General features: G+C 34.5%; 2 protein-coding genes across 11 annotated transcripts in view; one reads left to right on the top strand and one right to left on the bottom strand.

The window, feature by feature from the left end:
• Window positions 1–11,009: 11,009 nt before the first annotated feature.
• Window positions 11,010–23,725, bottom strand: part of LOC132202699 (inactive dipeptidyl peptidase 10) — a 69,649-nt gene continuing 56,933 nt past the window's right edge. For 9 of the 10 annotated variants that reach the window (XM_059629781.1, XM_059629787.1, XM_059629782.1 and 6 more), the window contains 13 exons: window positions 22,775–22,849; window positions 22,567–22,619; window positions 22,109–22,335; window positions 19,630–19,817; window positions 17,321–17,421; window positions 17,128–17,260; window positions 16,215–16,447; window positions 15,527–15,873; window positions 14,415–14,586; window positions 13,928–14,122; window positions 13,306–13,463; window positions 13,036–13,241; window positions 11,010–12,408 (listed from right to left, as the gene is read on the bottom strand). In XM_059629781.1, the coding sequence (XP_059485764.1) occupies window positions 12,295–12,408; window positions 13,036–13,241; window positions 13,306–13,463; window positions 13,928–14,122; window positions 14,415–14,586; window positions 15,527–15,873; window positions 16,215–16,447; window positions 17,128–17,260; window positions 17,321–17,421; window positions 19,630–19,817; window positions 22,109–22,335; window positions 22,567–22,619; window positions 22,775–22,849 (2,202 nt within the window). In that variant the 3' untranslated portion in view covers window positions 11,010–12,294. The remainder of the gene's footprint in view (window positions 12,409–13,035; window positions 13,242–13,305; window positions 13,464–13,927; window positions 14,123–14,414; window positions 14,587–15,526; window positions 15,874–16,214; window positions 16,448–17,127; window positions 17,261–17,320; window positions 17,422–19,629; window positions 19,818–22,108; window positions 22,336–22,566; window positions 22,620–22,774; window positions 22,850–23,725) is intronic. The other variant, XM_059629780.1, reaches the window with a different exon arrangement.
• Window positions 14,794–15,391, top strand: LOC132202705 (Kazal peptide Pr13a-like). The gene is made up of 3 exons (XM_059629794.1): window positions 14,794–14,951; window positions 15,058–15,204; window positions 15,257–15,391. Exons 1-3 carry the CDS (start codon window positions 14,900–14,902, stop codon window positions 15,289–15,291), a joined length of 234 nt encoding a protein of 77 aa, XP_059485777.1. The 5' UTR covers window positions 14,794–14,899; the 3' UTR covers window positions 15,292–15,391.

Raw genomic sequence — 23,725 nt, 5'->3', positions numbered from 1 at the left:
TATTAAAATAGGGCCTTAATCCATGAATATATAATATAATTTATGAAAAATTTACATTTAATCAACTGCATGACCGCTAAATTTAATTGTCAGACCTCAACCTTTATATTTTCCTAAGCAAAATAGCTACAGCGCACCATAGAAGGGAAGGCGTTAATCTTCCTCATGCACCGTCAGTCCCAATTTCGCGCCGAGCTGGCCCCGACTAAAGTTTCAAAAAATGAAATGCAACAGCCTATATGTTCTAGGCCAAGTATTTCCACAAATTCAAACTTTCTGCTTGTCGCTAGAAGTATATTTTGTGACAAAAAAAAGGAAGATTGCGTTGACCTTCGTTAGCTCTGCAGCGGAAACGCGCGCTCATACGTAATTGCTGCAGATAAAGTCACAAAATAAGTCTCTCCTGAAGTTTCTTTTTTACTCTTTTTGGCGAATTAAAACTGAATTATCGGCAGAGAAGAATTAAGCAAAAGAAAAACGCATAAGTTTTGTCACGCACGTCATTATTTTCAAATGACAGCACACAATCAGTGCCAGTGATTGCCTCACAGAGGAACGCTCATTATTTTTTAAGCGCAAAATAAGTTTCCTTGTGGCCATTAGCAAAAATATAATTAGCTCCTTCTACAACCAAATGTCCATTCATAAATATTAATTATAATTATAATTTTTACTCATTGCGAGGCTTCATGCAAATTAATTTTAATTTTGTTTATAAAATATAGACAAATTGACTTTATTAATATGGTTATAGTTTTATTTGCATTGCAAATAAAACTATTTTGCAATATTTGAATAAAAAAACGCTTTTTGGCATCAATAATTAATTATTTATTTCACCTATATTATTAAGTTGGGCAGTTTTCCAATCAGCATAAACTATTTTCATTAAAAATTGTCTCTAGAAATTCAGAAAACACATCTCAGCAGAAAAACAAACATGAATCTCCCATTATATGTGTAAACCTGTTATTATATCGACTGCGTTTCCTGCAGCAAACAAAAACAGATGCCAGATGCGATCTAAAATTTACGCACGGCAAGCACTAATTTTGAGAATTTATGGTTCATTAAGTCACGGGTCTCAATTAACTGCAGCCTGCAGTGTCATGCATTAATGCCGCTGATACGCGCCAGATTATGCATTTTATACTGACCATAAATCATTCTCTTTTATAATATATTAATATTTGTTTTTACACGCCTTCCAACCGTCTCAAGATATTTGTTTAATCATTATTAGAAATCAGTAGAAATGATATATTTGAAAATATAATCCATTAATTAATATAAGGGAACCCGATAGAATTAATTTTAATTTATGAATTAAAGGGCACGCCTAGATTATTAAATGTTATTTTCTGTTGCATGAGAATTCTGCCAGTACCACCATAATTTATATTTTAATAATAATCAAACAGAGGAAAATTTGAAGCATTTTTAAGCGCAAAGCAATTAGGGTAATAGAATACGTAAATGAAATAATTAAACATAATATAAATAAATATAATTATGTAATAAAATTTTACACACAAGAATTTTGTTTATTTAAAAAAAAAATATATAAATTGAGAAAGAATGCAAGAAGAATTATTTTCTTTTATTTTAGAAAGTATGTTAATTAAAAATTTTACTCGCTTTATTCATTAATCTATACCGCTCTTCTGCTCCTATCAAATGCAATACATCGTATTTAAGTTCAAATAGTTTAGTTTCAAGGTATAAGAAATAAAATTTTAAAAATACATAAATAATTATATTTATAATTTAATGAACATACTTCATATATAAGATTTTTTCTTTTAAAACACTAGCCGTTCAGCCACGTTTTTGAATTTGGCCATAAGGAGTACATAAGCTAATAATGCTGTCAATACACTGTGAACGTGTTAGACCCATAAATTCTCGGGGCGATCAGGTCCCACGTGTTGCGTCCGTCTCGAATCCATCTGCTTCCCCTCCTTTTGCAAGGGCGATCGACTGCGTGACTTTCTCGTCACAGTTTTATTTGATTCTGAACTTGATATTTTCGACAATATGTATGCAAATTGTCCGTTTTACGAGGCACTCGCAAGAGTCACCGGTAAGTGGACGCATAGTCGGTACTTTATTTCATTGCCGTAGCGTCTGTCTGCAGCCCGTCAATTAACCTTGCCTGCTTCGATGCTCCGTCGCAAACCGGCGTATACTTTATACACTTGAACCATCGCGGTATGTGAAATTTGCAGACACACCACGTTCCTTATTTGCTTTTTTCAATTACTTCGGTGGCCAAATTTTTAAAGGCATGCACGTAGACAGACGAGTTTCCAACGGACGCTTAGGTTATTTAATTCAAGTGCTTAAATGTTTAGTACTTTTTTGCTTTTTCGGTTAATTTCGAGTACCAGCAGCAAACGTCTCTACCAGGTTTGAAAAAATATCATTTTTTTCAGTGGGGAAAAATTTGTAAATCTGCATAAATTTTTAATTTTGTATTTAAATATAGGAAAAATTATTTTTTAAATTTATGCAATTTATTAATCCACAGACAAATTTTTTCTTTAAAATTAAATGTGATTTTGAACTTCAAGATACAGTCGCTTTAAAAAAAAGTCATCTTTCGCAGGAAATAATAATGAGCGAAATGAAAATACATCTAAAAGGAATAGAAAAATAGTTATTGAGGTGATCAATGATCATCTGTTTCCCCTACTTGTTGGAAATGAACCAAAATTTTCTATTAATGATATATAATAAAATTTTTATTAAGAGGCGGGCAATATAGAATTAAATTAAATCGCGTTTTTACTTATATATTATATAAGTTATATTACTTTTTTCCTCGGAAAGCACAATCTTAATGCTCAGTCAATCATCGCAGTCCTCTCAGCAAAAATATATCGGCATTTTAGAATTTAAACACGAATTTTTCAATATATTTAGTAACAATTTATTTATTTACTTTATTTTGAATACATCAATGTGGTTTGCCTATTTTTATTATTTGACCTCTCGAGTCATCATAAAATATTAAAATTTCACGCACATCAAAGGTGCGCGCGTCTATATAATAGCCTAGGTGAGAGAGTTTCTTAAAAAATTGGAATCTATTCTCATAAATTGGCCAGTCCATAAAATAGCAATTACGTCGTAAGATTAAAGCATGTTGTCGTTTTTTTTTACAGCTTCCTCTAGGGTAGGCAACACGCACATTTGTATAAGCTGCCGTGCGATGCGCAAAAATCGCGCTATTTTGTATACATTATGTAAAAATCCAAAGGAGGCCACGCGGTGCAAAGTAATCATCACGATCACGATGCATTTTAGCCATAAAAATAATTAGACCACCGCTATACAAGAAGCTATAAGAATTAATGGAAATTGAGGTTGATAGTTTTTCCATTTGGTTTTAAATTATGAGCATCGCATCGATAAGGAATTTACGTAATTTTTGTCAATTGATTATTTCTTTGCAATAAGTGACTAAAGGCAAATTTAATATTTTTTTCATCTAAATTGTGTGTTTTAAAATGTTTCTGTTTTTACGCGAAAATTTTAATCTGCACTTTTTTAAACAGGTAATTTTTGTGAAAATAGGTGGTTATTTACTCTATTAGATAATTAAATAGGTGATAGTTTTTTTTTTATAAAATTTGATTATGTTTTTTTTTCATTACTATTACTTAGGCAAAAAAATTTCTTTTGAGTGAAAGTGGAGCAGATTCCAAATTTAGCATATTCTTATTTTTAGGCACACATTTAAATTCTTCAAGTATGTCCGTTTTATTTTCAAATGGGTTTTCGTTGACGATATTAGATAAACTGGAAATGTAGACTTTAACTATGATGTTGCAAAAAGTTTATAGAGGCTCATTAAATTGGCGAGAGTGCGGCAAGTTGTCGCCCCTTTTTACAACCTGCTGCCGATTCTCTCTTGATCTAGGAATCTCCCCACACCAAGCAAACCGGCAAATGATGCAAAACGCTCTAAGCCGTCTTAATTTTCGGTTCCACCGGCCTCTAAATAAAAACGCACAGTTTTATTACTTTACTCGGAAAGGGGTCTTTGCTACGTACAAAAAAGGCTTGCCTATTTTTTATGACGCAAAGGAAATTCTTCGGTCGTAAATAACGTTTGAACTATAAAGTGCAAATTAAGCAGAATGCCAAGGTTGAGCCGGATTTTTATTAATTTTTGCAATGTCCATCACGTGCCGAAAAAATCCTTCTACTTAGGCAGGTCTGTGCGCCGAAAGCTTGGATCAAAACCGGCTATGATAACAAGTCTATTAGCAAATGAAGTTTTACTATAATTTCCTTCTCGGTAAGTGAGTTTATAAATGTCCGCCAAGACCAATGTGTACGTTCATAAATTAAAATTACACGGCGAACGCGTGTTGGCTCGCACTTAACGCTAAACCTATGCAATCGATCATGCCGGCAGCAGCCGAGCTGTCGCATTAGAAAGGAAACAAATTGAAAAGCTAACCGCGCGTGCAAATACAGAGGCGTGAAAAAGAAATAATTTTTGGCAACTATCAACACAGGTGTGAGACGTTCTTTGTCGGCGGCAGTCGTCGTGAGGCTTTATTTATGCCGCGTCTAGTTAAATAGAGGAACAGTGTGCAGAAAAAAAAAACTAGTGTACTTTGTCAAAATGCTGCCTTTGCCGTACACGCGCTTCTTGACAATCATTTAGATGGAAGATAAAATGGGGCGTCTAAGAGGTAATTTGTCGTTTTTCAAATCGAAAGTGATTTATCCAAGCCTTATTGTTAGACTGTTCATTTTACGTTAATTAATGAACCTCGTGATTTGGTAAAAATAAAAAAAAGCGATAGTTTTTGACTTGCCATAAATATCCAATTGGAAAAATTTGTAGAGGCAAAAATCGCAAATGAAAACAAATATATGAAATTTCAGCAATTTTTTACGTTTTAAAAGTAAAAAGTAAAACTTCAAACGATTAAACAATTATTAAGAATAAATTTCATACTTTATCCATATCTTATTCTCTGTTTGCTTTCCAAATAGCAATGAGTGAAAAAAATTAAATGTACATGGAGAGAAGTTGGCGGGATCAAGTTGACGTTCGTTATTCATGACCTGAAAACGGGCTCGTCTTCTCATTCTTGTGGCCGAGCAAATTTAATTTTAGAAATAGGGCCACAGACCGTGACCAAAATAACTAGTTTTTCATGAAAATAAAAAGCTTTTTTAACAAGGACTATCCCGTGTTTTCACTTCTAATAAGTTTGAATTCACTTTGTGATTGTGTGAACTGAAATTACACTGTAAATAAAAAAAATTAAAGATACAAATACCATTTTGCAGCATAAATCCCCACCTTATTAAAATCAATATCTTAACCATATAATTATCCCATTCCCCACACCGTTAATTCCTTAACTTTTCAGTTGGTCTCATTTTCAGCATCATCAAGTCGCCGCCAAACCAAGTAAATGCCAGCGAAAATAAGTGATGCTTGATTTCAATAAAGACAACCCAAATATGAAATAATTAAAAGACAAAATTGAGTGGCGCCTTCTGCGCCACAAAAAAGGGCGCAGGCCGACAAGACTTGTCTCAGTCTGACCCAAGAATGAATAAAAAAAATTGATAATGATGATCTTTTATACAGATACAGTAAAATCATCTTTTTTTGCTCCCCGATTATGCACCGCAGTCAGTTTAAATATTAAAAAGACAGCAGAGGCTGCTCTCTCTCCGCTGTTTTTATTTTCAATAATTTGTGCTTCCTGGTGCCTTAATTTGCACGTAGGCCATGCAAACGTGTAGTTCATATACGCCGGTTTCCATTCGCATTTGGCAGTGCAGTGCGCTTACATGGGTGTAAGATATTGTTTATGATGCGAAAGTAATAACCGTCCGGTTGTAAAATTTAAGTATATATGAAAGGTGAGTTACGCCGCCATAAATTCCGGCGGCGATACTCAACTGCGATGCTCCCGAATTACCATGACAGAAATACATATTTATTTGGGTGCCCTCAAACGGTTATTAATTTTACAAATTAATAACTTGACCAAAATATTATGCAAAACTCACGATTACAAATTCAAACCAAATCGAACTAGGAAATCAACTAAGGATAGTTAATTTAGCAAATAATGAAACAGATTTCCCATCAAAAATGACTGAATTTTATACACATTTCAACGCTCTTATTCTTTCTAATTTATAATTTAAAAAAATAAATGCAAACTATTATAAATTTTAACTATTTCATCAAGAAGCTTTTCTCGCGCGCATGATTGAGATCTCATCAGATTTTAATTATACGTTATTTATGGATTAACTACAGGCTTGATAGACGTGAGGCCGAAGTTGGCGTTACATCCCAATTGATCCCAATAATGTTATCTGCTATGATTAAAAAAACGACATTTTTTAAGGCTTAGTTTCCTACTTTGCTGCAAATTTAGCATTAAAATCTTCTAGCAGTGAAAATGTGTTCAAAAATTAAAAGAAAGTAAATTTATCAGTACAATATACGTGTAATAATTGTGTAAAAAAGAAACAGCAACAATAATAATAAATTTGAAAATAATTTACATTCTATGCTCCCCCTTCTTTCCTTGTACTATGTAATGTAAATTTAAATCAATTAAGAAACCACTACATTTCTTTAATAGACCCATATTTTTCAAAAATAATTTGTATGACGTTTCTAAGAAAATAAACACTCTTTTAAACCGGTTAACATTATTTTATGTGTTTCACGCCATGGTATTACTGGTATTAGGCACTATGAATATGAAATATATGACTGAGGACCGAAATTTTACGATCATTTCATTGCCGCGTGCTTATAGAGTATTACCTGCTTCTCTTGTTACTCATCCCAAGCAGACAAAGTATTCATTCATTGGTGCGGCGGCACACGCCTGGCGGATAATAAAAGTGAGACGTAATGACCGTTCATTTTCCTCATTCAAGTGGACGGTAATTGGATCAATTATTACCGAGGCGTGTGTGCCGCTGCTTCACTTTCGTCAAAAGACTTTTACTTAAAACGTGAAACTAGCCCCCGCAGCTCTTCTTCTCATTTATGAAAGAAGATTATAGAGGATAATATTTACACAATTATTATTACTTATTACATACTTTATAAAATTGCACAACTCTACCTTTAAACAATTTTTTGTTTTACATTCCTTTGTGAATTATTATTATTAAAAATTTGAGGTATGATTATTTTAAAATAATATTAAACAAGCTTCAACAGATAATTACTATTAAACCATTGCAAAATTAATAAAAAAAAAAAAAAAATACAAACAAATCCAATTTTTTTGATACTCCAGCAGCTTCTATTTTCTGATGTGTATAATTTATTATTTAAACATAATTATTCCAATCAAAAACTAGGCATTATCTGTAAAAGTGTATCGCTTTAAAAAAAAATTGTTAAAAAAAAGTTGATGCAAATCTTTAAAATTCCATTTTTAATTAATTAAATTAATTATTTTATCCTGAGATTCCTAATTAAGAAAATATTTTGCCTGGTTTATTGCACACGTCTGAAAAGTGACGTTCTACCGTTTTGATGGGTGAAGCGAGAATTTCTACAAATATATGGCCCAGTGGACCGTTTTGTAACGAGGAAGCTCCTTTTTCGTCTAGATCCGAGCCAGGTCACCTCTGGTTTTACTTGGTGCGCAGTGCATTTTTTTCCTTATCTTCAATCGCTGCGAGCGTTTTGCGCCGCAACTGTCACCACACCAGACTGTTAATACTGTACCATGTCGTTACATTTCAGAGATCTAAAAATGGTGCCACGTGCAATTACGATATAGCGAAAATAACCATACCTGTCTGACAGGGAGCGCTTAAAATACACATGACCTACATAAGATTTGTATTTATTTGAATAATTCAAGGGAAAGATTAAATCGTAATCTGAACGCCTAAAATGCAATAGATTAAAAAAATTATTTTTGTATTTTCTTAACATAATCAAACAATAAGAAAAAAAAGCACAAAATGTTTGTCTGGTGGGGAAAAATTTTTTCACTAAAATTTCCTCCGGCAAAATTTGGATCATTTCCTTTCAACTAAAACTCCTGGCAGTTCTTACTATTAATAAATCTTATAATTTAATTCATTGATCTTACATGAAAGAGATAGGTACAAAAATATACTGATTTGGACTAATTACAACCTTCTGGTTAGATAATTTAATTTTACTTATGGGGTCAGTGGCGTGAAACAGGCCAATGCACTTAGTTTGCTAATTATTTTGCAATAAAAAAATGAACACGCGCTCGCACCGGTTTGCGAATTTTATCGTTAATTTGCGTCTCCAAGCTACGTGCCGGCAAGCATATCTCGGCCCGCTTGTTGTAACCCGGTCATTAAAAGTTCTGGACGCTGCTGCTGCTCGAAATGGCAAGTTGTAGTAGTATTTTGTGCACGGCCGGCTACACGGAGGGCCATGCAGAGCCTGCTGCGGTGCACGTAAGCAAGCAAGGCACGCAGCTGACCTCGCCGAAGGTTCTTCCCGACCAATCGCAAAAATGTTCCCAGCAATTTTCTTCTGCTGCGAGAGAGCGATCCCTACTTTTAATTTTGGTGCGAATTGAGTTTATTGCATTTGCACGATATCATGATGGCAAAGATATATTTTTATATGAATGAAAAGCACTTTTTTTTTAATTGATGCATGTTTTAAAATAATGAAAATTTGCATTTTATATAAAAACTCGATTTGAAAAAATAATATTTAGAATAATGATTTTACAAAGTTACGATTGTCAGAAATGGCACAGTTTTTGCAAGTTTTTGGGATATCAAACGGTAATTAATTAATTTATTAATTAAAAGCTTCAAGGGTCAGCGACCTCAGCTCCGCAGAAAACCAATGCGACACATTAAGTCCCGATTTCTGTTTTTGTTTTTTAAAAGCCCAACATCAAAACGCTAATGTGTTTCCTGTATCCTTGCGGTTAGCATCGATTTATCACTGCTGAACCTGCTCGTCAGTGGAAAAATAAATAAAATGAATCGAATCGAATGCATATAACAGACGACAGGGTTTTAACTGTATCCGTCACGTGCACTCTGCGCTGACCTCGAAATTCTCTGCTCTAGGGGAACCACTAAATCCACTGCAGATATGCATACACGTATCAATTTAATCTGACGACCAGAGATTTTCATTAATTTTAGGTGATTGGTCCAAGAAGGAAACCTGCAGCGGCCGATTTACTCAAGCAGAAGTAAAACATGCCTAGGTTTTGATTTCAATGTTGCTGCGTTCTTAACTGGTTTTTTTGGAAATGTAAATCAGGGATCAACATTCTTTTAAATAATATTAAAAAAATATATATAACAGGAGAATGCAAATCAACGACAAAATAATTTTGTGCAAAATTATATATAAATCTCGGAATTTTAAAATTAGCAAACAAACAAATCTTTCAGCCTGTTAAAAATTCAAAGTTATCGTTAAATAAAACTACTTATTTTACAGAGCGAAACATTATTTGAATGAATTTTAAAGAAAATAAATAACTTAAAACAAAATATATTTTTAATTTTTGTCCCGCTATAGCTATTAAAGCAGAAATTATCTGAGTTTCAATGAGCAGTGCTGTCTGTCTGCCCACCTCCAGCACCCTGCTCTATAAAATACGAGTTATTGAAATTGCCAGTCACTTGCAACTTGTACTTACTCACTATACTTTAATGCCAAAAATTCAAAGCAACAAGTAATCTGGCTGGTCTTGGTGTAGTTCAAGTACGTAAAAAATCTCAACGAACCAGACACGAGAAACAAAGATTAAATAAAAAATAGTAGACGCCGCCTGAGAAGCGCGCCGGCTCGTTAGTGACTCCACTGCATGCGTGCGAGAGCAACTTTTTAACTCATTGTCCTCCCCGAACCAGACCACCTCTGTATATTTCCACTCTACATTTTATTTATTTCTTTATCAGCCAACTCAAAATGTTAATTGGGACCACGAATTTCTTCTATTCCAGGAGGAAAAAGAAAAAAATCATGACCGGCGGCCGTTTTATACTTTTGCTGGAGTTATTTTTACTAGTTTCATTAAAATGAAAATTATGGAGAGTTCTAACGGAAGCGGTGGTCGCCGCTGCTGGGACAATTATGCAAGTTGTAATTATCGCCCATATTCATAAGCTGGAGGACGCGCGCGAAATATTTACGATGTGACTCGGACTTGCGTGTGACATACTTTGGGCAGAAGAATTTGCAATGGCGGCTGGTTTGGTAACGGGATCGGCCATGTTGGAGGCATTTTGAATTTAAATTTGCTTAATTCAGCTGGTTAATGCGGATTTAGCTTTTGAGACTGCGTGAAATAAATTTGCACGTGCCAATTTTTTTGCACCTCTCAACCTCAATTATTTGAAAATTCCATAATAGAGGGTCCACGTGTGCAAAACTCGGTGAACTCATTGGCCTAAATGCGAATTTTCCCACCTGGCAACGCTTCTCCTCTATTTCCCAGCGGTTCTTTTTATGCTCGCGGGTCAAACCCCTAGCATTCTTCTAGCGAGACATAGAGAAATATCAGCACCATAAAATCTTAATTCCTAGTCTTTTATGACTATTATGCGTTTGCGAAACTAGCATCATAAAATTGACCATAAAATTATTAGATATGCGAGTATCTTGATGCCTAATGACGTCAATAACGCCAAGCTTACAACAACGTTTGCGATAAAATCATTTTTTTTTCTAATTCAATGACATTTATTAACATTTCCGCCTCCAATGAAGTCATCTACTAATGTCATATTTTTTTAATAATTTTCATTCAAATCACAATCAGTTCAAAATTAATTTGAGAAAGCGAACACAATCAAAGTTCACAACAACAACAAAATAATAAAAATATGCTTTTCCCAGGATTTATTTCAACAATTAAGCTATTTATTAATTAGTCAAAATATACATAAAATAAATCAAATAAACTAACTAGTAAGAAAATAACTTGATTGCGTGCTTGCTTGCTAGAACTTTTGAGTAGATGTTAAATAAATAAAACAAGAACAATTTATAGAGTACAATCCATTTTAAAAGCCATCAAATATCTCTCTTTATTTAAACAATCATCATTTATAGCAATTCTCTATACAATATTTAATACTTCTAATTGTCGTTCTCTTGTCACATAATATTTAAATTAAAATCAACCGATGAAAGACTGTATAGATAATGACGAGTATTTTTATTTACACATTTACAGCACATAGTTTTTACATGTTTGTGTGCGTATGTCTGCTTTAAATGTAACTCTTTGTCCTTATCGTTGTTTTTTTTTATAAATAATTTTAATTACACTGAAGAAAATCTCACTCTGATCATCTTCTTAAAGTTTTTCCTTTTAGATTTTTGTTTTGCAAAATATTTTAGTGCTGAATAAAACGTAACAACTGCAAATGATATTTTGCGCGTCAACGTAACAACCTACTTTGTTTGCTGCTCCACTTATACATTCCACTGCAAACTGAGATCACATTTAGATATCTTGAATCTTAAGATACATTTTGTCTTCTATTGTGCTCACAAAGTAAATCAACAGACACGATGAGACAAAAACACGGATCGCATTTTCTTTTGTATTAAAAACTGTAAATAAATGTTGTTGACAAGAACGAGCAACACATTTTATCAGTTGCATATAGAATATGAAAAGGTTAATTCAATTGATTAAAGTTGTTTTAAGATACTCTAAATAATTAAATTAATAACTTTAGCTGCGTCTACTCGTACATAATTGTAACTGAAGGTAAAATGGCTATACAATAATTACATTTTGAGCTAACTTAAGGTACTAGATATTAACAGGTGAAGATGCTCATGTATTATTTTCTTTTTCAAAATTTACACCATAACTTGTAATTATAAAATATCAACAAGCTATGTAACGAAGCTCTAGACTAGAATTGTAAGTACATAATAATTATGTCAATAGCACTTTGTGAATATTATTTATTCATCCGTTATACACGCGCACCCAAGTCTATATAATTCTGCTCTGATTTTTTTAACGAGGCCGATCCGTCTGTGTTGGAAATGCATTAAATTTGTCTCCTTCCCAATAACAGTTTTATTCCCTCTGGTAAATAATAAAAATAACTGTAAATGAAAAGCTGCCACTTGTGAAAAAACTTGGGGCAGCCGCTTTTTTAATGTTATGAAAAATTGATGCAAAAAGCGTTGACGATGAGCTCCATTGGTACTGAATAATCAAACCTGCAGTCGGTGATATAATTGTGAGAGATTTTCTCCTGAAAGACGGGCTATCTAGAGCGCACCTACGAACTGCCAGGGTCATCGTCCAGGCTCAGGCAGTCTCTCAGGTAGTCCTCCATTGACGTGTACGCGTGCTCGATCACGCCGTCCAACGTGTGACCCTCGTCGGCGTAGCTCTGAAGGTTAACAAGATCAACACCAGCACTATTATTAATAACTTAATTGCTGCTTCAAATTGCAATATTTAATTGGGGGATTTATATTCCAATTTTTATCTGCGCCGAAATATTGACAATCAATCACAAATCATTTAAATTTAGATTAAAAAACGTTTCGAATTATGAATTTAGTTTTTAACGAGCAGTAAAAATTAATAGCCCCTTAAATTTACGAGCGAAAACAATTATCACTCTTTCACACTTTCATTAAAATTTTTATTAGTAATTATTTTGCTGGCAGATCTTAAAAAAAAATTTTAATACATCAAAATAAATAGAAGAAAAGAGAGAAGCATTAAAACAAAACAAAAATATCATAGGAAAAATCTTTTTGTTCTTATAATTTGCCAATTTTGCTGAGTTTTCTGCAACCCGCGCAACAAAAGCACAAAGTTCCGTTAACTGGAATTTTCAACCTTTGGGCACCAAATATTCTTTTTACAATTCGAGAATGTGTGGCTAAGCAGGAGGGAAAAAATGTAATAAAATTTTTATTTTTAATTATTATCTGTCTGATGATTTTGATTGGGTTATTTTATTTTGTTAGTAGAAATGAATGATAAAAAATATTTGGAAATTACTTACGTGGTATCTGAATAGAATTCCAGCCTCCGCGAGCGCCCTGGCCAGAGCCACCCCATGCGAATAGGGCGCACTCAGGTCGGCAAGGCCGTGGATGAGGAAGAGAGCGTGATTGGGCACATATCGGGCCCTCTGGGTCGCGTCGGCTTCGACGTAGCCCTTGAAGTTTTCAGTCGGCGAGCCAAGCATCCTCTCAGTGAAGGCAGAATCTAGAAAAACGGCAAACGCGAAAATAAATAATGGTGGAAAAAATGGGGAGAGGAAACAACTCACTGTAATGCAGCCAGTCTGTGACTGGGGAAACTGCAATGCCGCACTTAAAAATACTTTGCTGCGTGCCGAGCAGCATCGAGGTGACGTAGCCACCGTACCCCCAACCCCAAACGCCTACCCTGGTCTCATCGAGGAATGGAAGCGTCTCCAGTAAATACCTGGAATGTAGAAAAATAATTTACTTCATAGCTTCATTACATTATTTAATTTGTTATAAAAGAACGAATAATTCAATCATGTAAAATAGAATTTCTAACTGTGTGTAATAGTGGAATCATACATAGTATAAGAAATTTCGAAAACTCAATTTCGCTCACGTTTAATTATTGCAATTAATATACTCAGGAGTATTTATAATAAAAATTAAAATCTCATAAAATATAACTAAAATTACTGACTTCATAAGAAAAGAAAAGCGCATATTTTTAAGATCATCGTAAATATAAAGAAAAAGTATAATGAAGCATAAATAATAAAAATAGATTAAAGAAGTTTAAATAACAGATGTAAAAAAAAAAAGAATTATTAAAAATTAATTGTTCTTTTTATTTAAGATTTTATTACATATTTGAAAATTGAATCGCATATTTGATTTAAAGCGGAAATTAATATTTTATAGTACCTGAGAACAATGATGTGATCTTGTACTTCAACGCCACCGAGGTGGCGATATAACGCCTTGGAGGCCCTTCTGCCCTGACCTCCGGCGCCCCGAACGTCGATTCTAATGTAAACGACGTCATTTTTGCTCGACATGTAAGTGCCCCAGTCAACACTGAACACATCTGTAACTGACTGGCTGCCTGGCCTTCCGTTTCTTTAATCAGAAATTATAATTGTTTGCGTTTCATTGATGCTGTATAATTGTAACATTCATGACTGTTTTTATTACAAAAGATTCATTTTCTATTATTTATAAATGAATTTTACATACATTTTGGAATAGTTTTTTTGAATATATTTTTTCTTAATAAAGTAGGTCTACTACGCTCACTTCTCAGTTCTATTTTGATTAATTTAATCACTTTGTAATTTCTATCTCACACATTAGAAAATAATTTTCAGTTTTATAATAAAATATTTAGTTCGTTATTTTTTTTTAAACTTACACTTCAACCAGAACAGGGAAGGCTGCGTCTCTCAATTCTTCCCTCCAACTCGGCGGAAGCAAAATTTTCACCTTTGCTCTGCAGTTTTGGGGTAGAGGCACCTCAAAGGTTTTGACGCTGGGCAGTGCCAGTTGAGCGAGTTTCGCTCCAATATCACCTCCCGGCACTGCTCCTTGAACAAAGCGAAATTCTTCATCTTACTCTGTTCTATTTTTATTTACATATTATATATTTTTCTCTTTGAAATTGAGAGTGGAATCTCACTTGATGGTGAGAAGAACGAAATAAGTTGCGCAGTGATTTTGCTATCGCTGAATTAAATCGGCGGCGAACTTTCCTGCTCGCCGGGTCATTGAATATAAATCGCGTGTTTGTCTGCACAAAGTTCGCGAATCGAGGGCGCGAGTCAAGCTGATAGGGAGATCATATAAAAGGTGCCCTCGTCTGATATTTTAGGTTATTGCCGAGGCAGAAATACAATCAACATGAAGTTCTACGCGATTTTCTTCGCCATCTTCGCCTTTATGGCCGTCTTTGGTAAGCTCAATTTTCATCTTTTTAACTTTTTAAATTCAGAATTCTAGTTCGTTCAAACATAGCAAGGAATTTTATTCATTTTTATTTTTTATTATTCAAATACTAGTTACTGCTGATGAAAACTGCGATACCAAGTGCAAGTGCACTCGCGAGATTGCTCAAGTGTTCTGCGCTAAGGACAGTAACTCGCAGAACAAGCTGCCCTTCAACAATCAGTGCGTGATGAACTGCCACAACTGCCAGAGGGGAACCCGTAAGATTTTTTTTTTCAAATAAAATGGGTTTTATATAATTTTTATTTACAGATTTCACTTTCCTGCATGAAGGCGGCTGCCACTAATTCAAATATTTCTCCAGAAGAACGGCAAGAATACAAAAGTGATACAAAATGTGATGTAGATAAATGTTAAAATGATTAAAAAAAGAATTAATTTTACAAACCTCGTTTAATTTAAAGACTTTAAATATATGATCTTAATCTATTTAAGATGTTAAGGAAAGGTTTTGAAATTTTTTATTAACAATTGGTTTAATAATTTATTTCTGAAAAAATTTTATTAAAAAATATTATTTACCTCCGGGACCGCTGCTGCCGCGCTGCTGGTGGCCCTCGTACAGCATTTTGACAAGTTTGAACTTGTCTTTGAGCGAGCTGAGGGGCTCGTGGAGTCCAGCCCTGGGGGTGCCAAAGCCCTGGCACTCGAGCACCACGTAACCCGTGTTGGGGCTGAGCGAGGCCGAGAAGTAAGTGCAGTTCTCGTAGTGACGGTCGGAATGGTCCAGGTGGCATGTCAGGCAACGCGGCTCCAGCCGACGGGCCTCCATGTTGCCGAGGTTGTTGCTGGCCGCTGATAAGCCTGGGTCCGGGGCCACATACAGATGACGCTGACCCGGACCACTCTCCGAAGTGCCGAGGTAATAACTGAATAAAAATACAGAAGCAAAGGTCAGGCAGGTCAGCTCTAATATTGTGAGAAACAAAATAATAATATTATTGTTTAAAACCATTTTATTTTTAGTTTCGCATTAATTAACAACTGTATTGATTGATATATTTGTGAAATTTTAAATTTTTAAAGAATAGCTAAGCACAAATATTTACAAATCAAACTGGATTACTCTATTAATATTAAACAAACGGAAATATTAAATTTATTTTATTATATATTGACGAGAAAAGTAGATTTTTGGATTTTTTTATTTGTATTCAAAATTACTTGTTTCCTAATAAGCATTTTTTTTTTAATTGTAAAATTAACTCACACTAAGTGTGAGGCGGCGTGCCAGCCGATGATGCGCTCGACCTCATGTCTGCCGTGACTAATGACGGCAAGTCTTTGCGGTGGAGCGAGGCTGACGTGAATTATGTGCGTGAAGTAGTCGGCGGCGCCCTCCTGCACCGGACACAACAGCAACACGCTAGTGCCGTCGGCCGAGAACACCGGCGTCGGCTCCACATCCACCCACGACGACTCCAGAGCTCGCTCGACATGCACCTTTGACAAATTTGCACATTTTTATATTTCATCTAGCAAACATCAGTTTTCATATTTTTCAATAATAACCATCAAATTTGCGCTTTTATAGGTCAACTTGATGATTTGTCGTGTTTCTTGCTTCTTCATTTGAAAAAAATCAAAAAAAAAAAAAAAAAAAAGTTCAAAGTTTAATTTTTATCCAAAATAAATGAAGACAGCAGGGCAAAAGTCATTTCCGATAAAAAATAATTTGTCCACAATATTTCATCCAAAAAAGAGCATTAATTAATTGGATAAAGATAAAGAAATATATTTTAATGATGCGGTAGGTTGTGAAATTTAATTTTTCTTATATTTTACGTCAAAATATGTTATTTTCTAATAAATTTTAAAGATATTAAAAAAAAATCGAAAAAATCCATAACAATGTCTTATTGTTCAATTAAATAAGATAAGAAAATCATTTTTTTTTTTTGTAGAATTTCACAATCGAGGGTTGATTCATGGTGATTTGAGCAGGATATTGTTTTTTCTTAAACAATAAACAACTCACAAAAACCCATCGAGGAAAAGCCGATTTTAAATTCAAATCACCAAGAAAATCATTGTTTGTGCGCATGATTAATTTTCGACAAAGCAATTAAGGATCCAATGAATGATTAGGGCGTGTCATTTTTTTATTTAGGCAAATAACTCACCTCGTGGCAAGTCCAGTTCTGGTCCTGGTGGCAAGTGGTGACCACGCTCAAGTTCTGCGCCCGATTCATCCAGGTGACAGTGATAAAGTCGTTCGAATCGTCGACCCAGTCCGCCGCAGTGATGTAGAATTCGCTGCACACAGACCGACGTGATTTCAACCGAGCCAATTAATTAAGGGCGCGCTTTTCTTACGTGTCATTGAGCTCGAGCGGCGGCACCACCTCCCACTTGGTCGTCTCGTTGCCCTCCAGGTCCAGCACGAACAGTCGCACCTCTGGGTTGCTCGAGCCGGGCTGCCAAAAGCAAAGCGAAGAAAAACAACGTTTAGTGCAGATTTTCAGTGAATGCCCGTCACGTCCCGAATTTATTTTTCCGTCCTGCGCACGTGTTTTCGTACGTCTGGGTCGCTTTTTTGCACCTCAACACATTCACGTGCGAAGGAAGAATTCAAGCTATGGTTTTGTGATAAGGGATTTCATGAGATTTCATTAAAAACGAAAGATGCAGCTTTTTTTAGCACCAATAAAAATATTTCAATTAAAAATATAGTTTCCTTTCAGTCCACCACCGTACTTCATTAGCAACTAGAACAATTAAAAAAACGGTTGTTTCTAATTTTGCTGTATATTTTTAACTGTTGCTCATGCAATTGAGTCGCAAAATATTATATTATATTACCCCGACAATATAGTGAAAAAAATTTCTAGAACTAAGATGAATTATGTATAGCATCTAAGCTAAAGTCTGATGACTGTTTTTCAATTTATACCTTATAATGAGAGTTATTTGTACTATATTCCATTTTGATAATAATAATAAGATGCTAGTTTACAATTAACAACTGGAATCCAGCAAGTGGAAGAATGTAGAGTGTTTTCGAACTTGATTCAATTTTAATTTGTAGCGCATGTGAAATTTTTATAATAAATTTATAACTTTTTACAAGCTTGTTAGGAACGGCAAGTAATTATAAGAAAAGTAAATATAATTTGAAGAAAAAATTATCTATTATTTAATTTAAAATTATTAAAATAAAAAAAATATAAAATATATTTTATTAAATTGTATAGGATTCATTACTATATGATAATCTTTAACTTTATTTTAAACTTTTTTAAAATTATGTTTAATATTTTTATGATACTCTTACTCAATATTTGGGGCGATCCAATTGAATAATAAGACTAAATAAACCCGGCCCGCGCTAACTTTAGCCGCCATTCAATTTTGCAGAGCTGGGGCAAGGCTTTCGGATCGCCTTCAATAAATTACAAATTGCATTAAACATATCACAATTCATGAAAATAAATATGATTTTTTTTAAATAATTTTCAAATTTAACAAATGAAATTTAAATTTTATAATTTTAAAATCCAATTACGTGTTCAGCTTTCTAGAAATTTTTAAATATACTAAACCAAGATGCAACTTGTGTTTAACATTTGACGTGATTTTGATTAGCTGTCGGCTTGAGCAAATTTGCCCACTTACCGGCAAACAAATCATTTCATTTTCTGCTTTAGTGACGGCGGTTTGGTCGCGAGCCAACTCGATATTGTACGAGAGCAAAAGACAGTCAAATAAAAAGCAAACCAAACTCTTCTCTTTCTTTATGGAGAGAGCGACGAGCGGGTGAAGAGCATTGTGTGCAAAAAGCATGACAGGTTGTTAAATCAGAGTCTGGCTGAAAGCTGCCTATTCTCACGCGGCGTAAAAACTTTGATATTCCGCTGGCTGCGTTAGTTTTGGCCGCGCGCGGCAGGAAAAAGTTTTTGCTCGCACGGCAATCCAACATTGGCTGACAGTCACACGCACACACGCACCGGCTAATTTTCAATCTCGCCTTTCGGCAGCAAAACTGATTCTCAAGGGCTAAGTGGCCACATTCAGACGGAGAACTTTTTATGTAAACATCAGTGGCTTCAACAGCTTTAGATTGATGGGTACCTCCCAGAAAATGATACGTTTGATTTCGAGCCATCAAAAGGCAACTAAATGGATGTACATTAATATTTATGAGATCAGATTTATTTATTTGTTAATGGCTGCCAAGAAATTAAATATTTTACAGTATTTATAATTAAATTTAATTTGTCGGTTTATGAATTATTTATTTACATATTCAATGCCTCTAATAAATAATAATCTTTGTTACTAATTCGAGATATAAAATTTATTAATACATTCAATGAAGTGGATGAGTTACGCAGTATTTGTTTCAATTCAATTTCATGAATAATATCAAACCATATAACATATAACTTATACTCAAAAAATTAGGCTAAAATTGTTAAAAGTTAAAATAGAATACAAAAACTTGTTGTTTCAATTCTTCAGATTTAAAATTTAACAAAATTACTCAAAATTTAAAAAAATACGTTTAATGAACTTAATAATTTTTTATAAATATTTGTAAATTATATTAAAAGTACTTTTAAAATTTAATTAGGCAAAAAATATTTTATGTTGTTTTGTTTTCTGTACTAATAAGTTAAACTTACTGTAGGATAATGGACTGTCTTGGAAGACGGGAAGGGTGCGTCAGTGGCACCGGCCGCACCCTGCGAGGGTCCCATCCAGGGCACCTGCAAAAGTCGCACAGCCGAATCGTTGAAAGTGGCAAAGAGCAGCCGGGACCCGTCGACGCTGCTCCAAACGGCCTTCTCGCTGTCGCCCAGCAGCCCTTCCTCTGCGAAAAATATTTATTTACTTCCAATTAATATTTCATATCTTTCAAAAAATATTCATTCTTTTCTACTAAGGATTGAGACACCGCTTTTTTGATGAACAACTTGAAACGCGAGGCTGGCGTGCCGACACGCGATTCTTCGCCAAATAAAATATCAAGTAGGGCGATTATCCCAGCAATTGCTGAGCCGCTCGTGCTCGCATGGAGAGATTCGGATCGAGTGTGTGTTTACATCATGAGACTGCTTTGTTCGTGACAAAATGGGCATGTTAATGGTAATTGCAATTTGGGATTGATATTTACGTGCCTTATTCACCTACGCTTGCAGAGTAGCACTTCTCACGGTCAAAATATTTTAAAGTTTAAAATATATTGTGAAAAAAAAAATCAAAAAAATTATTTTACGCATAACTCTGGCAATTATTAAACAATCAGATAAAAATAATAGTTTTTTTGCAATTTCCAAATTTGAGACGCAGAAAAATTATTGATAGCTTAACCTTGAATATTTTAGTTCTATGACGGGACAAAATGATTAGCAATAAATTTAAATTGACCCAATTGTAAGAAATACAAATTTTAAACTTTATCGCTCTTTTTTTATTTATCAATGAGTAGTAAATTGTTGTAACTATTTAGAGAAAAACATTTTGAGATAAAAATAACAAAGTCTGGCCCCATCTTTACACTGTGAATGTTTTTTTTTTTTTTTGCACCCCACATTAGAAGCAGTTGGGGCAGGTGAGCCATCAGAACCGTCCATCCGCGAGCCATAAAAAGCAATTGCTACTTCTTGGGTGGGGCCGTGAGCCACCGTCGGCCGTTTCTTGCTTTTGTGTCAGAAAATATTAAAAGTTATGGAGCCTTTTATCTCACGCGGCAAGGGCCTTTTATAATAATTTACCTGTCGGTGTGCCAGTAGCGAACGTCCATAGGCAGCACGCGCGCCACGAGGCCTTTGCCGGTTGCATAAGATACCATCGCTGGCTCGGCCAGAAAGAAATTTAACTAGCGTCTGGGCGTCGCAAAGCGCGAGAGACACATAAAACGGCGTAAAAATGCCAACTTTGCGCTCTTTCGGAGTGCTTTTGTGCACTTTGGAAAGAAATCTTTCTTTATTTGGTCTCTTGTTCGTTTATGTGAGAAGTAAGAAGTAAGAAAAGGATCAGCGTTGAATAGTCTGCGACTCTTACTCTGTCGATCCTCTTTTAAGTATGTCAAAATATTTTTTTAAACATAATTTAATAACTTTCGCTGATTTAATAATTATCTCAAAATATTTTGCTAAAAAGTATACATAATTATGCCCCAGATCAATAATATTTTCATAAAAAATGATGTGTTACTGGTGGGAAAATAAAATGTAATTAATAAAATTATTAAACAAAATGTCAATCTTATGTAGGCATTAAATTTTGGAGAAATACGTATGAATTAAGAACGTAATTTAAGGAAATAGAACTCTTCACCGACTCATTATTATAATTAATTATACAATATAAGAGCCTAAGTACTACGGATATAATTTATTATTATAGTAGAAAAATAAATAAATATAAATATAGCCCTGTTTTTGAGTTTTGAATAAATTTAAAACATATTAATAAAGTAAAAATAAAATTATAATACTATTGTAAAAAATAATAAAATTTAATAATAATAGAAAAGGTATTTGAAAAAATTATGTTGTTTGGAAAAAAAAATTATTTCTAAATAATATAAAAAAATTGAAATTTGCTATTACAAAATTACAGATAGAGATATTCAATTTCCGGAAGCTGTATAGCAGCTGTATAGAAAAATCTTTACTTAAGGAGTGCCTTTTATCCTACAATTAGATCTTTCCCTCCCAACATTTTCCCTGAAGTATTGAATTCTTGTATCAATGTAGACAAATACTAATTTTTAATAAATGAATGTTATTTTTGTTCTTTCACACATAAGTCGACATAATTGCTTAATTAATTTAAAAATGGTAAATTTATGACTTGTTTTCTACCTACTTAAACATTTTTCTAGCTGCATTGAAAGATTCGATCGTCGATAAATTGATCATATCTGTAGAAATGGCATTTTGCTATTGCTACCTAGAAATTGCTCTGCACCATTCATCATTTTCTCCCGCACGAGTCGCGCGCGAGTCATAAATCTTCAATTCAAATTCAGAACAAGGTCGGCAATCGAAAGAATTACATTAAGGCCCCATACGGCACCAAGACAAAGGTGGAATGAAAAAGCGAATCGATTTCTCACACAGAAAAGTCACGCATAAAAAGAAAAGCACTACTTGCCTTGGTAGAGCCAGTCAGGTACGCCGTTGTAAAACTCGCCGGGCACGCCGTTGGATGTAAGACGGACCTGGGGCTTGGCTGGCGACGGCGGAGGGATGGGGGCGCGTTGCAGGTACAGGTCATTGTCGTGCACCAGCAGCAGCGAGGTCGAGTTGCCCATCCACGAGGCGAACTGCAGCCGGCTATGCGTCGCGGCCCCCGGTTTTAACCGGATCGGCAAGTGGTGGCTGAAAGTACCAAAATAGTTTTACTTAAAGTAAATTGTTTTGTAAAACTAATTTTTTTTCACACTTTATTAGTTTTTACTATGAAAATTTTTAAGGAAATTTATATAAAAAAGAACTACTGATCTGAGGTAGAAATAAAATAAATATAAATAATAAAATTAATTTCAATTTTCTTGAATTTTCTTAATGGACCTGACCGGGGAATTATAATTTTATTTTTTTTCCACTTACTCATTGATGACGTCGTACACGGTGTAGAAGGCGGTGAACGTGTGCTGGAAAACCTGTGGGATTAAATAACACACATCAGCGTGCTGGCAAAAGAATGCGACGGGGTTGGTGCGGCTGTCAAGTTTGCTTTCTTTTTCTAGCTTCCACTATTGTATTGTTTCCGTCTCGCTTTCGCTAGCGGGTGGATAAAATTGTATTGTTGACTTACCGGCTTGACGTTGTGGCGAAAGAGCACGTATTTTCTGTCTGAAGACACGTGGTAGCCTTGCACGTCTAGTTGTCGCTGCAACAAAAATAGTAAACAACAGGTTAATCTTTGAATCTCAGTTTTACAATAAAAAATCATTTAACATAATCACATTTCATTTACACAGCAGAGAAAATATTGTAGCAATTAAATTATTATATTATGATCTGTAACATAATCAAATATTCATTAAAAATTTAAATTAACAAATAAATTTTTAAGTTTAATATTTAATTTAACTGTTTTTTAATGCTTCTTTTGTTTTTATTTTCATTTTTTCATTTGTGGTCGAAAATTGACAATAATTTAGAATTAAAAATTAACTTTTTATTTCATTTATAATCTAATTTAGAAGCAGAGATTGATTTATTTCATGACAATAGGATTTCCTTTCTTTCGGTACTACAAAGTAAAACAGCAGAGTGGATGAAGAGGTTGAAAGCATTTACAGCTTCAGTGCATTGATTGTAAGCTTTCATGTCAGCAGTCAGGCGATACAAGTCTGTCTGCCTCTTATAATTTTATAGTACTTCCGACTGGTACACGAAGTAATATATTCGCTCTGTAGTACAAACGGCTGCTTAATATATGGACTTACATTCACTGACTCGCTGAGTACACATTCATAGTGCAGAATTATTCTACTTGGTGTGTGCGCACGATTATTCCGCGAAAGGCAACAAGAAGGAGCCCGCCTTGCGTAATATAATTCTGCTCCCACACACAATAAGCAGCCGAGCCGACGACAGCCTATTCCATCACAAGGCCCTGGAGCGAGAGCGCATGGATTGCAAGCTCCGCAGATCAAAGGGTTGTGTGGTGTGGTGGGCGGACGAGTTTCGGTGGCTAACGATCGAGCGTCAGTGGATTCTGTAGGGGGACATTCAAATAAAGCGACGCACAAACGGTTCT

This window comes from Neocloeon triangulifer, unplaced genomic scaffold, assembly GCF_031216515.1.
Source record: "Neocloeon triangulifer isolate White Clay Creek 2 clone unplaced genomic scaffold, ASM3121651v1 ptg000015l, whole genome shotgun sequence".
NCBI lineage: Eukaryota > Metazoa > Arthropoda > Insecta > Ephemeroptera > Baetidae > Neocloeon > Neocloeon triangulifer.
Note: the sequence above shows the minus strand (reverse complement) of the source record. Positions and strands in the feature narration are given on the sequence as shown.

Bases quoted from the DNA above. Each gene is read 5' to 3' on its own strand.
- LOC132202705 (XM_059629794.1), top strand. From the start codon at position 14,900: ATGAAGTTCTACGCGATTTTCTTCGCCATCTTCGCCTTTATGGCCGTC. The intron at 14,952-15,057 runs GTAAGCTCAATT...TTCAAATACTAG, and splicing joins CGCCTTTATGGCCGTCTTTG to TTACTGCTGATGAAAACTGC. The intron at 15,205-15,256 runs GTAAGATTTTTT...TTTTATTTACAG, and splicing joins CAACTGCCAGAGGGGAACCC to ATTTCACTTTCCTGCATGAA.